This window comes from Phyllobates terribilis, unplaced genomic scaffold, assembly GCF_046119375.1.
Source record: "Phyllobates terribilis strain yellow unplaced genomic scaffold, ASM4611937v1 Scaffold_4__5_contigs__length_816908805, whole genome shotgun sequence".
NCBI lineage: Eukaryota > Metazoa > Chordata > Amphibia > Anura > Dendrobatidae > Phyllobates > Phyllobates terribilis.
Genome location: NW_027362764.1, coordinates 592,921,199 through 592,934,075, shown reverse-complemented (window position 1 = coordinate 592,934,075; position 12,877 = coordinate 592,921,199). Strand labels below are relative to the sequence as shown.

The 12,877-nt window shown below is 43.5% G+C and overlaps 1 protein-coding gene across 1 annotated transcript in view; it reads left to right on the top strand.

Annotated features, from left to right (window-relative positions):
• The window catches only part of CDH2 (cadherin 2), a 326,031-nt gene that overhangs the window by 268,068 nt on the left and 45,086 nt on the right, over nt 1-12,877 (top strand). Inside the window, exons 4-6 of the mRNA XM_073679198.1 lie at nt 709-852; nt 4,831-4,986; nt 12,576-12,720. Of these exons, the coding sequence (XP_073535299.1) occupies nt 709-852; nt 4,831-4,986; nt 12,576-12,720 (445 nt within the window). The remainder of the gene's footprint in view (nt 1-708; nt 853-4,830; nt 4,987-12,575; nt 12,721-12,877) is intronic.

The window sequence follows — 12,877 nt, the reverse complement described above, 5'->3', positions numbered from 1 at the left end:
AAAATGCAGCAAATGTGTGAACATAGCCTTAGTGTACAGTACGTTTTTCTTCTACTAAGCGTAGAGATATATATCCTATGTTCCAGCTTAGCACTGTAGATTTCCCACTTATAATTATGTGGAATAAATGATGGCACAGAACAAATATATACAGTAAGAAATGCTGCTGCTCGGAGTCCTGAGCAGCCTGGGGCTTCCTGCAGAAGTCTGGCTACCTGGGCTTTTCTGGCCTGGGCCATCAGAGAGGTAGATGAGCAGCATGGCACAGTTATCTGCACTGCGCGACCTATTGTACCAGAGGTAGAATCACAATGATGCATGGCCGTTATAAGCAGGTGTTTTATTGTGCAATGAACATCTTTTATGGACGCAGGTTGTATTGCATGCATGTATCAAACAGTGAAGGGAGCGCTGAGTAGAGACTGAACTAGAGATCATTTATTTGGAAAATGGAACCACTAGGCACACAAGCGTTATCAGAAAATCAATAATGGCCCTTATATGGAACAAGCCTCGCGCTTTCTCTGATCCATCTGTTTTCTGAAAATTCAGCGTGAATATAAATTGGATTAAGCTTTTAGCTGGCGATTTTCACGTATATTTAAACTCCAGTTACTTTAGAAATTCACATTTTTACCCTTATGTTTTATCCTGGCCTCTCCAATTACACGAAATATTAACTTGTACCTTCTCAATCCTGTGTTGCAGGGTTCTTTTGAAGTCAGAGAAATTACTTTTCCTCCACAACGTAAGCACAATGGCTTTCTACAACGACAGAAGAGAGACTGGGTTATTCCACCAATTAACGTTCCGGAGAACTCAAGGGGATTATTTCCTCAGGAATTAGTACGAGTGAGTATTAAAATGAAGAACTTTATTTCCAGCATTTCCCCAGTAACCATCAACAGCGTGCATTCATAGCATACTGCAAATTCCCCCAACACTTCAATATTCACATAGACCTTACCAGTTCCTTGGCTGCTCCAATAATGGCGAACGACACCCTGTGGGAGGGGGCGTCATTGATGTAATAATACGGAAATGAGAGTATAATAAAATGATAATTTCTTATTATTGTCAAGGAATGGCTATGAAATGTTCTGCAGTGAAGGCAATTGTGTCACAATCATTAACCCCAGCTAATCAGTATTCCATTTTAATGAATTCAGTAAAAATGCGCGAGGATCCAGTAAAAAAAAAAAAAAGAAATAAGACATAAAAGTGTTCTGCGTGCTGCTTTTATTCTTTTATTTCCTAGGCAACTAAAGCACCAAATAAACATGAAAGCGTGTATTAGTTGTGTTTATTGCTGTAGATCCGCGGCATAGTAACCGCAGCTTTTACCCCGCGATCCAATCATTGCAGCCAGTTATCTGCTTTATTATGGTGGGCTTTTGATATGGGAGACACTATCTGAAATCAGACCTTTTATACAAAAATGTCAGCTCCCTGAATATTAAGGTCAGATCATGACAGTCCTTCTGTTTAGGGATTTTTGATTTTTTGTATTCATTTATTTTATCTATTTTACTCTCTTAAATAGCGCCATTAATTCCACAGCGCTTTACAGACATCATCATCCCTGTCCCCATCGGGGCTCACAATCTACATTCCCTATCAGTATGTCTTTAGAGTGTGGGAGGAAACCAGAGTACCCGGAGGAAAGCCACTCAGACACGGGGAGAACATACAAACTCCTTCATAAATTTATACATTTTTAGTAACGAGCTGGAAAAACAAAGTAACATTGTAATATTGAAAATAATGATAGTGCCGGATCTGCTACATAATGTGCATGAACTGTGCCGGAAAGACCTCGTTGACTATAATGGGGTCCATTGGGTTTTTCCTATGATGTCCATCATTTTACTGGCCTCCAAAACTAATGTGAACAACAGTCAGATGAACTGTCTTAAAGTAAACTGAACTTAACTCTTTATGTTGGTTATCGGGTTATGTCTAGAGGCTTGTATAAACACAACATACAATTTGTTTTTGCTTTTTTGTGTTCTTTTTTAAGTAAGCCGGTATGCAATAAAAAATGTAAAGTAGCCGAAACACAATAACTGCTAAAGGGAATCTTTCACCAGGTTTTTACCACTTAATCTGAGAGAAGCATAAAGTAGTGGCAGAGACCCTGATTCCAACGATGTGTCACTTACTGTGCTAATTTCTGTACTTTTGGTAAAATCACTGTCACGGGGATACCACAACAGAGAAGGGTAAGGAGATCATGGCGTCTGGTTACACGAAGTTGATTAGAACTGCTTCATCACCCTATTAAACAGTGCTGGTGTCACGCAAGGTGTTTGAAAGACTAAATGCAACACAAAGGGAAGGGGGAAAGGGAGCCCAGATTATAGGGAAAGGGGGGAGTGGATACCTCCTAGTCTGATCTGTTATAACCCCCGTCTCCACTAACGTCCCTGTATTGGTTCCTCACCAATTAGCCGCATGCAAACCTAAACCCTGTATTTTCCTAGCGCTTGGCCCTGGAAAGGGAAGAGGGGGATGATCCCCTAGTCGATCCCCACTGACAACTAAAGACAACAAGGGAGACAAACATGGGGAAAAGTAGCTTAGCTTTAGCCGACTTCAGAGAGATAACTCCAAGCATCCTCCTAGCACTACAGAGGAAGATAGAAGTCTGAGAGCTCCAAGTATTCACAATACATGTGAGTATCACCGGCACCTTCCTGCTGCAAAGTGAAACTATTCAAACACCCAGGCCAGGGTGTCAATTAGCAGGAAGGAGGTAGCCGCTGGGTCCTAGAGTGAAACAGCTAAGAAGGTGTCTGTAATGCCAAACGAAGAGATTTTCTGCAACCAACTGCAGGGCGACTGTCTGTCACATCTGACATACCCGTGACAGCAGGTTTTCCTTGCTCTGTCATTGCAAGGATTAATCAGTTCTCTTGGAGCTCTCTATCCTGAATTATATCAGCCATTCTGTGTTGGTTACTCCCCTCTGGTATATATTCTTGCAACTGGCACTTGGGAGTTGCCAGTGATAGTTGTTCTACTTCCTGGTTTGGATTAGAAGGAGAAGTTCAGTGTTTAGAGTAGGCAGTTGGAGAGTTTTTCAGGAGATTTCTACGTGCAGTTCGTTTGTGTGTTTATCCTTTTCCTCTCCCATTTAGTATGTGCCTCCTATTCCGCCCCTGTTTCCTGCTTTGTTGTTTTGTGAGTGTATTTTTATGATTGTAGTTTTCTTTTATCCCTGTATGTGAACCCCTGTCTGTCTGGTTAGTGTTTTCCAATACACTTCGGCCTCACATCTCCCTGGGTGGGAAAGCGAACAGATAAGGCTTAAAATAGGAGCACAGCAGGGTACAAGACCCCGGCGTCTCCACCATCATGGGTAATCCGAGGTACAGGGATATCCTAGGATGCCCCTAGTTGGAGAGAGCGGGTAGGTGCCCACAGTCCCATGTCACTATGTGGCAATCACTGTTTTATCAGCAGGATATTATTATTAGAGGACTAGTAAACCTCCTGCCAGGTAGTCAAACATATTCATGAGCTCTGTATGACTCCGACCCCATCACTGATTGGCTGCTTTCTGTGTGCACTGCACATGGGCAGAAAGCTGCCAATTAGTGATTATGGGCAGGGTTATACAGAGCTCAGCATTCAGAGAACTGTTAGAAATGAAGCAAAAAAAAACAGGGATTTTTATTAAAACAGCAAGTAGCTCAGGAAATGATACATTGCTGAAATCAGGGTCTCGGTCCCCACATCATTCTGCTCTCTGACGTGTTAGTAAAAACCTATGCAAATTGTCTCTTCAGAGAGGAAGAGGACCAGAACTCTAGTGCCAACTGCAGGACGTATCAATCCTAAAAGCTTTAACGAGCCTTATCACATGACATAGGATATAAGCCAGAACCAGAAACTCAATTTGCAGACACTGTGTTTCGGGGTACTGCCCCTTGTCAGTGCTAAGTAATTCTGGGTTCTGGTTTGGTTGGGTGAGAGGCATCAGACCGGTATCTAAGGGGTAACATTTCTCCATGCGGAGAGCGACATGTTAAGCATGTCACGGTGAGGAGACTTTTAAAGCCGCAATGTTCCTCTGGGAAATATGCAAATTGTCTGTTCAGAGAGTAAGAGGACCAGAACTCTAGTGCCACCTACAGGAACTAGCAATCCTAAAAGTCATTAGTGACTCTTTAGCAAGCCTTTAGTGACCCTCGTTAAAGGGTCACTATTAACTTTTAGGATTGCTACTTCCTGTAGGTGGCACTAGAGTTCTGGTCCTCTTCCTCTCTGAAAAGACAATTTGCATATTTCCCAGCGGCGCATTCCTTAATTAAAGGATTAAAAGTCTCCTCACGGTGACATGCTTAACATGTCGCTAATTTTACCACTTAGATACCAGTAAATACCTAGAGACAGATTCCCTTTAACATACAGTATCTATGTATACCAGTACAGTCATGGCTGACGGAATGAAATTTCTATTACTTTGCTAGTTGCATTCAGGGCACTAAAGGGCACTCATTCTAAAGGAAAAAAGTTTCTATTACAAGATTATATTAAAGAGTTTTTCTTCCAGGACTTTTAAAAATTTGTGATAGTGAAGGAATTTTTATTAGACAAAAAATGGTGACTCACCACTCAAATTGACGGATTTGTCTTCTGGTCCCAGGAGTAATGCCTCTTATTAATATTTTATGTGTATTTCTCCCCCACCCTCAGCTGAAATATAAAACATGGTCTAGACTTTTGATGCAATGTGAATGTCAGAAATGGGAATTTCTCTTTTCTTCTTTTTTTCTTAGCTGTTTTCTTGAATATTCTTACTCATTTGACTCTTTTGATCCATAGATCAGGTCTGATCGTGATAAAAGCCTTTCCCTGCGATACAGCGTGACGGGTCCGGGTGCCGACCAACCACCCATCGGCGTCTTCATTATCAGTCCCATTTCTGGACAGCTTTCAGTAACAAAGCCTTTGGATCGGGAGCAGATTGCCGTTTTCCATGTAAGATCTCACTAAATGTCAGCTGTATGAATATTGCTGTTTGATACTTGATAAAGTACCGTGGGTTGGATTTACAATTAGCGTCCTTCCCTCACAACCCCCTCATATTCCCTTCATTAACTAGAGATCAATCTTTTCAGTTTTCTACGCCTAGTCTGGATTTTAAAGTTCTGACAAATTGATATATCACAATAGAATTAAAGCCATCACAAGACACTGATAAAGATGTGCCATCAAGAAGTGTATGTGTTATCGGAAGAAGCATTCAAAGAAAACACGAATGCAAGCATTTCAATGAAAAGGGCAATTTTTGCTTTTTCGCCCTATCAAACCCCTCTCCTTAGGTGCCGCCATTACTTATTTAAAGGGGAAATCCAATTTTGAACCATTTGTTTGAAATGTCATATAAACATGACGGACAATTACAGTAGGATCGGTCAGTGGAAATCTCGGATATAACGTTTGGAGCTAAGTGCCATTGATTTTCTGGAGCCAGGAAATCTTTCAAATCTGTATGACACGTCAGAAAAGGGATGCTGGCTGGATTTCTCTTTTAGAAACACATATGTATAGCATAGAATTATGAAAATAGAAAATACTTATAATACAATTCCTCCCAAAATTATGCAAATTATTCCCTGACTGACTGTACCTACTGAAGGGTCGGTGTATAGCACAGAAGTATTCTACAGCAATAGAGCCAATTGTATAGAGCTGTCCTGGCTTCATCGGTACAAAATATAAAAATAATTGCTCTGTGGGGTAGAAATTGCAGCTTAAAGGGAATCTATAATGCTGTCCTTGCAGTCTGATCTGTGAACAGCATGATATAGAGAAGAAAAAGCTGAGCAAAATGATGTATACGTTTGTTTGAAAAGATTGAGTATAACCCTTATTTATTCATTGAAATCCCTGGTGTTTGTATGTATAGTCCAGTGGGCGGTCCTACTAATGATTGACTGTTATTTCTGCATGTGCAGTTATTTAGGGAAAGCTGTCAATCACTGAATAAGAGCAAAAATCAGCAACCTGAGTAAGTATCAAAAAGTATATAAGTTATATATAGTGATCATAATGATATACAGCGGGTACGGAAAGTATTCAGACCCCTTTAAATTTTTCATTCTTTGTTTCATTGCAGCCATTTGGTAAACTCTAAAAAGTTCATTTTTTTCTCATTAATGTACACTCTGCACCCCATCTTGACTGAAAAAAACAGAAATGTAGAAATTTTTGCAAATTTATTAAAAAAGAAAAACTGAAATATCTCATGGTCATAAGTATTCAGACCCTTTGCTCAGTATTGAGTAGAAGCCCCCTTTTGAGCTAGTACAGCCATGAGTCTTCTTGGGAATGATGCAACAAGTTTTTCACACCTGGATTTGGGGATCCTCTGCCATTCTTCCTTGCAGATCCTCTCCAGTTACATCAGGTTGGAAGGTGAACGTTGGTGGACAGCCATTTTCAGGTCTCTCCAGAGATGCTCAATTGGGTTTAGGTCAGGACTATGGCTGGGCCAGTCAAGAATGGTCACAGAGTTGTTCTTAAGGCACTCCTTTGTTATTTTAGCTGTTTTCTTAGGGTCATTGTCTTGTTGGAAGGTGAACCTTCGGCCAACTCTGAGGTCCAGAGCAATCTGGAAGAGGTTTTCATCCAGGATATCTCTGTACTTGGCCGCATTCATCTTTTCTTCAATTGCAACGAGTCGTCCAGTCCCTGCAGCTAAAAAACACCCCCATAGCATGATGCTTTCACCACCATGTTTCACTGTTGGGATTGTATTGGGCAGGTGATGAGCAGTGCCTGGTGTAACATCCCTGGCGGCGTGCTTGCATGACTTACCACCTCCCACCATGCAAGACCGCAATCTTACCTATCCGGCCAGGCTGCACTCTTTGCTCCAGTGCCTGCTGTTTGTATGTCTCTTGTCTGCTGGCTTAGGGCGGCGGCGCTGTTGCTTCCTGATTCTTAAAGCTGCACTGTGCGCAGTCCTAATGCGTCCCCAGCCTATTGCTGTGAGTCACTGGATACTTAAACCCCCTCCACCCAGTAGGAGGGGCCTGAGCAACACTTTCATTCAGTTTGTTCTGTGCAACTGAGTTGCCAGGTCCTGTCCTGTATCTTGTCTGTTTCCGCCCCTGGGGGCTGTATACCCAGGCCTGCTACCTGTATCTGTGACTTCTAGTCTGTCTCCGCCACCCTGGGGGCTGAGTTCCCAGGCTTGTTCCTGTATCTAATTCCTGGTTCAGTTTCTGTCTGAACTGTGTCCTAGCCCGTTACCTGTTTTTCTCTATGTCTGTACCTTTCCCTTTACCTGCAGTATCTGAACCTGCACCTAACTCCAACTCATTGTCTCTGTACTTCTGTTTAAGAGTTTTGTGTCCACTCGCTTCTTCATTGCAAGTACCTTCTGTGTATCTGGTTCTGCTCGTTCGGTTTCCCTTCCTCCGTATCTAACTCCTGTGTTCCAGCTATCTTCTTGTGTTTTCCAGTCTGTTCCATGTGAACAGAGCCCTGTCCTATCTACCGCATCTGCGGGTTTTGCTCTGCTCTGCTTGTCTACGGCTTCTGCGGGTTTTGCTCTGCTCTGCTTGTCTACCGCATCTGCGGGTTTTGCTCTGCTCTGCTTGTCTACCGCACCTGCGGGTTTTGCTCTGCTCTGCTTGTCTACCGCACCTGCGGGTTTTGCTCTGCTCTGCTTGTCTACCGCACCTGCGGGTTTTGCTCTGCTCTGCTTGTCTACCGCACCTGCGGGTTCTGCTCTGCTCTGCTTGTCTACCACACCTGCGGGTTTTGCTCTTCTCTGCTTGTCTACCGCATCTGCGGGTTTTGCTCTGCTCTGCTTTTCTACCGCTTATGCGGGTTTTGCTCTGCTCTGCTTGTCTACCGCTTATGCGGGTTTTGCTCTGCTCTGCTTGTCTACCGCACCTGCGGTTTTGCTCTGCTCTGCTTGTCTACCGCACCTGCGGGTTTTGCTCTACTCTGCTTGTCTACCGCACCTGTGGTTTTGCTCTCCTCTGCTTGTCCACCGCACCTGTGGTTTTGCTCTGCTCTGCTTCTTTACCGCACCTGCGGGCTTTGCTCTGCTCTGCTTGTCTACTGCACCTGCGGGTTTTGCTCTGCTCTGCTTGTCTACTGCATCTGTGGGTTTGGCTCTGCCCTGCTTGTCTACCGCATCTGCGGGTTTTGCTCTGCTCTGCTTGTCTACCGCATCTGCGGATTTTTCTCTGCTCTGCTTGTTTACCGCATCTGCGGGTTTTGCTCTGCTCTGCTTGTCTACCGCATCTGCGAGTTTTGCTTTGCTCTGCTTGTCTGCCGCATCTGCGGGTTTTGCTCTGCTCTGCTTGTCTCCCGCATCTGCGAGTTTTGCTCTGCTCTGCTTGGCTAATGCACCTGCGGGTTTTGCTCTGCTCTGCTTGTCAACCGCACCTGCGGGTTTTGCTCTGCTCTGCTTGTCTACCGCACCTGCGGGTTTTGCTCTGCTCTGCTTATCTACCGCACCTGCGGGTTTTGCTCTGTTCTGCTTGTCTACCGCACCTGCGGATTTTGCTCTGCTCTGCTTGTCTACCGCACCTGCGGGTTTTGCTCTGCTCTGCTTGTCTACCGCACCAGCGGGTTTTGCTCTGCTCTGATTGTCTACCGCACCTGCGGGTTTTGCTCTACTCTGCTTGTCTACCGCACCTGTGGTTTTGCTCTCCTCTGCTTGTCCACCGCACCTGTGGTTTTGCTCTGCTCTGCTTCTTTACCGCACCTGCGGGCTTTGCTCTGCTCTGCTTGTCTACCGCACCTGCGGGTTTTGCTCTGCTCTGCTTGTCTACCACATCTGCGGGTTTGGCTCTGCTCTGCTTGTCTACCACATCTGCGGGTTTGGCTCTGCTCTGCTTGTCTACCGCATCTGCGGGTTTGGCTCTGCTCTGCTTGTCTACCGCACCTGCGGATTTTGCTCTTCTCTGCTTGTTTACCGCATCTGCGGGTTTTGCTCTGCTCTGCTTGTCTACCGCATCTGCGGGTTTTGCTTTTCTCTGCTTGTCTGCTGCATCTGCGGGTTTTGCTCTGCTCTGCTTGTCTACCGCATCTGCGAGTCTTGCTCTGCTCTGCTTGTCTACCGCACCTGCGGATTTTGCTCTGCTCTGCTTGTTTACCGCATCTGCGGGTTTTGCTTTGCTCTGCTTGTCTGTTGCATCTGCGAGTCTTGCTCTGCTCTGCTTGTCTACCGCACCTGCGGGTTTTGCTCTGCTCTGCTTGTCTACCGCATCTGCGGGTTTTGCTCTGCTCTGCTTGTCTACCGCACCTGCGACTCCGTTCCTGTGTCCCTGTCTGTACTGGTCCCTATCCTGCCTGCGTTCCTACCTGCCAGTACCCGCCTGTCTGCATGCCAGCCGTGCCTGCCAGTACCCACCTGTCTGCATGCCAGCCGTGCCTGCCAGTGCCCACCTGTCTGCATACCAGCCGTGCCTACCAATACCCATCCGTCTGCATACCAGCTGTGCCTGCCAGTATCCACCTGTCTGTATGCCAGCCTCACCTGCCTGTTCCTGCATTCCCCGGTGTGGGTCAACAGCTGTGACCGGGGTCTAACCTGGAGTAGCACCTGGTCCCTCTGCTCGGTTCCTCCCTGGTTCACAGAGTCGACTGAGCCGCCGTGTGACCTTGGTCAGACCGAGATGATACTTAGTTATGCCCCTCCAGGCACTCCTCGGTTCATGGTACAGTGGGATTACTAATTACGCTCACACCAGTCTGCCCGGGCGTGTGCGTAACACCTGGTTTTCTCCACATGTACTGCTTAGAATTATCACCAAAAAGTTCTATCTTCGTCTCATAAGATCAGAGAATCTTATTTCTCTTAGTCTGGGAGTCCTTCATGTGTTTTTGAGCAAACTCTATGCAGGCATTCATATGTCTTGTACTGAGGAGAGGCTTCCGTCGGCCACTCTGCCATGAAGGCCCGACTGGTGGAGGGCTGCAGTGATAGTTGACTTTGTGGAACTTTCTCCCATCTCCCTACTGCATCTCTGGAGCTCAGCCATAGTGATCTTGGGGTAATTATTTACCTCTCTCACCAAGGCTCTTTTCCCACAAATGCTCAGTTTGGCTGGACGACCAGGTCTAGGAAGACTTCTGGTGGTCCCAAACTTCTTCCATTTAAGGATTATTGAGGCCACTGTGCTCTTAAGAACCTTGAGTAATGCAGAAATTCTTTTGTAACCTTTGCCAGATCTGTGTCATGCCACAATTCTGTCTCTGAGCTTCTTGGGCAGTTCCTTTGAGCTCATGATTCTCATTTATTTGGTCTGACATGCACTGTGAGCTGTGAGGTCTTATATAGATAGGTGTGTGCCTTTCCAAATCAAGTCCTATCAGTTTAATTAAACAAGGCTGGACTCCAGTGAAGGAGTAGAACCATCTCAAGGAGGATCAAGGAAATGGACAGCATGTGACTTAAATATGAGTGTCTGAGCAAAGGGTCTGAATACTTATGACCATGTGATATTTCAGTTTTTCTTTTTTAATAAATTTGCAAAAATTTCTACATTTCTGTTTTTTTTTCAGTCAAGATAGGGTGCAGAGTGTACTTTAATGAGAAAAAAAATGAACTTTTTAGAATTTACCAAATGGCTGCAATGAAGCAAAGCGTGAAAAATGTAAAGGGGTCTGAATACTTTCCGTACCCACTGTACATGATACTAAATATCAAGGACTGTAATAGAAAGTTAAACACCATACTAACATGAATCATATAGAAAAGAGGTGTAGAAAAACCACGTAATTTTAAAATAATAAAATCAACTTTATTGAATTTTTTTTATAAAAACAGGTACATTCAAAATTAGCCAAAAAGACTGGTACCAAGTGCCAGAATAAATTAAACAGATATATAATACAATATGTTTGGTATGAGTACATCAAAAAGCTAGAATGCCCATATAGGAAAAGCTATAGGACCAGAATTGTTTATGTAATAAAGTGTAATAGTATTTAGTCACCACTACAGTCTGTATCCTATATGGGATAAACTCCCAACCAAGGTACCAGGAACCCCTATGCGCGTTTCTTTTGGGCTCTGGCTTCGAAAGACTCCCCCGAAGAAGACTCTGGCGCCGAAACGCGCGTAGAGGTTCCTGATGCCACACTCCAGCTTTGGTAATATGTCCACTTATGCTATATATTATCATATACCTTTGGTTTAGTTTCTCTAGCATTATGCCTTGATTGGGAGTTTATCCCATATATGATACAGATTGTAGTGGTGACCAAATACTATTTCACTTTATTACATATATACTATTCTGGTCCTATAGATTTTCCTATCTGGGTATTCTAACTTTTTTGATGTTCTCATCCCAAACAAATGTATTATATATCTGTTTCATTTATTCTGCCACTTGGTACCAGTCTTTTTGGCTAATTTTGAATGTACCTGTTTTTATAAAAAAAGATTCAATAAAGTTGATTTTATTATTTTAAAATGATGTGGTTTTTCCACTCCTCTTTTTTATATGATTCAATCACTGATTAAGACTGTCCACTGGACACATATGCATAAAAATACCAAGGATTTCAATGAAAAAAATGAAAATTTTACTGAAACTTTTCTCCCAAAAAAGTACATCAACCTGATCAGCTTCTCCTGCTCTATAACATCCTGCCTGCAGATCGGATACCATTTCCCGCGTGACAGGAAGGTATGTTACACATTTTCAGCTTGCGGGTGGCACCATGACTATGCCCACAGAACTGCCAGTGTATGGCACAGATGTGTCCTAAAATTATGGAGCCACTGATCTCCACTTATACATCCGTTGCCGGCTTGTTAGTCCTCATCAGTTAGAAGTCCTAGAAATCACGGCTCTATGGAGTTGGGCTTGGGGGTTAAACCAGACAAACGGCCTTCACAATTCATCACAAGTCACTGGTATCAGTGTGCACAAATAACAAAAATTGTCCCCGGATAAAAGCGTCAAAAAAGCATCAGCTGGCAATTTTGTTTCCCTAGAACAAAACCGTCTAGAAAACAATTGGAATTTAACCAAGCCTTTGAAAAAGGAATTTTCTAGTGTCAGAAAGGCAGCGTTAATACAGAGTTCACATTACCCACTTTCTTCCATTGCTTCCAATCATATGCCATTTACTTTAAATTGACACTGGGTCTACTATTGATTATATTCTCGAGCACCAAGTGTGAAAAATGAAGCATCGACCATGGTTCCTTCATATCTCTGAGAGCAGTCAGTCCTCAGACCCTGGCTATTATACATTGCATACATGTTTCTGATTCCTCTTCCACTTTCACATCTCGCTCTTTTGTTTCATCGCGTTGTTTTCTTTATCATAAAATCCGTTCATGTAGTGATCATACCGAGCACAAAATGACAATGCAGTACAGCAGAAAAGAGGAGATTTGTTCAGAGCATCTATTATCCAGTTCTGTAGTTACTGTGCTTGAATTGACAGCAGATTCACTGATATTTCTAAATAACTCATCTGGGACGGGATATAGCAGTGTATCACTGGGACAACCGTACGCACAGTGTAATCTCCTGCATCATATTTCTACCGAGAACTGCCATATAAAATTGTTTTTGCAGCTGAGGGCACACGCAGTAGATGTAAATGGAAACCAGGTGGAAAATCCCATAGACATCGTGATCAATGTAATAGATATGAATGACAACAGACCGGAATTCCTGCACCAAATTTGGAACGGAAGCATTTCAGAAGGATCGAAGCCAGGTAAGAAAAAAAAAATCATATATTGTTATTTCCTTGAATGAAAAAAAACAAAATTAAGCTTTCTGAAAAATAAACATTTATTATTTGCCATTTTACCAAATGTTACTGTCCTCTTGGACTTTGTATCATAGTGATAGATAGATAGATAGATAGATAG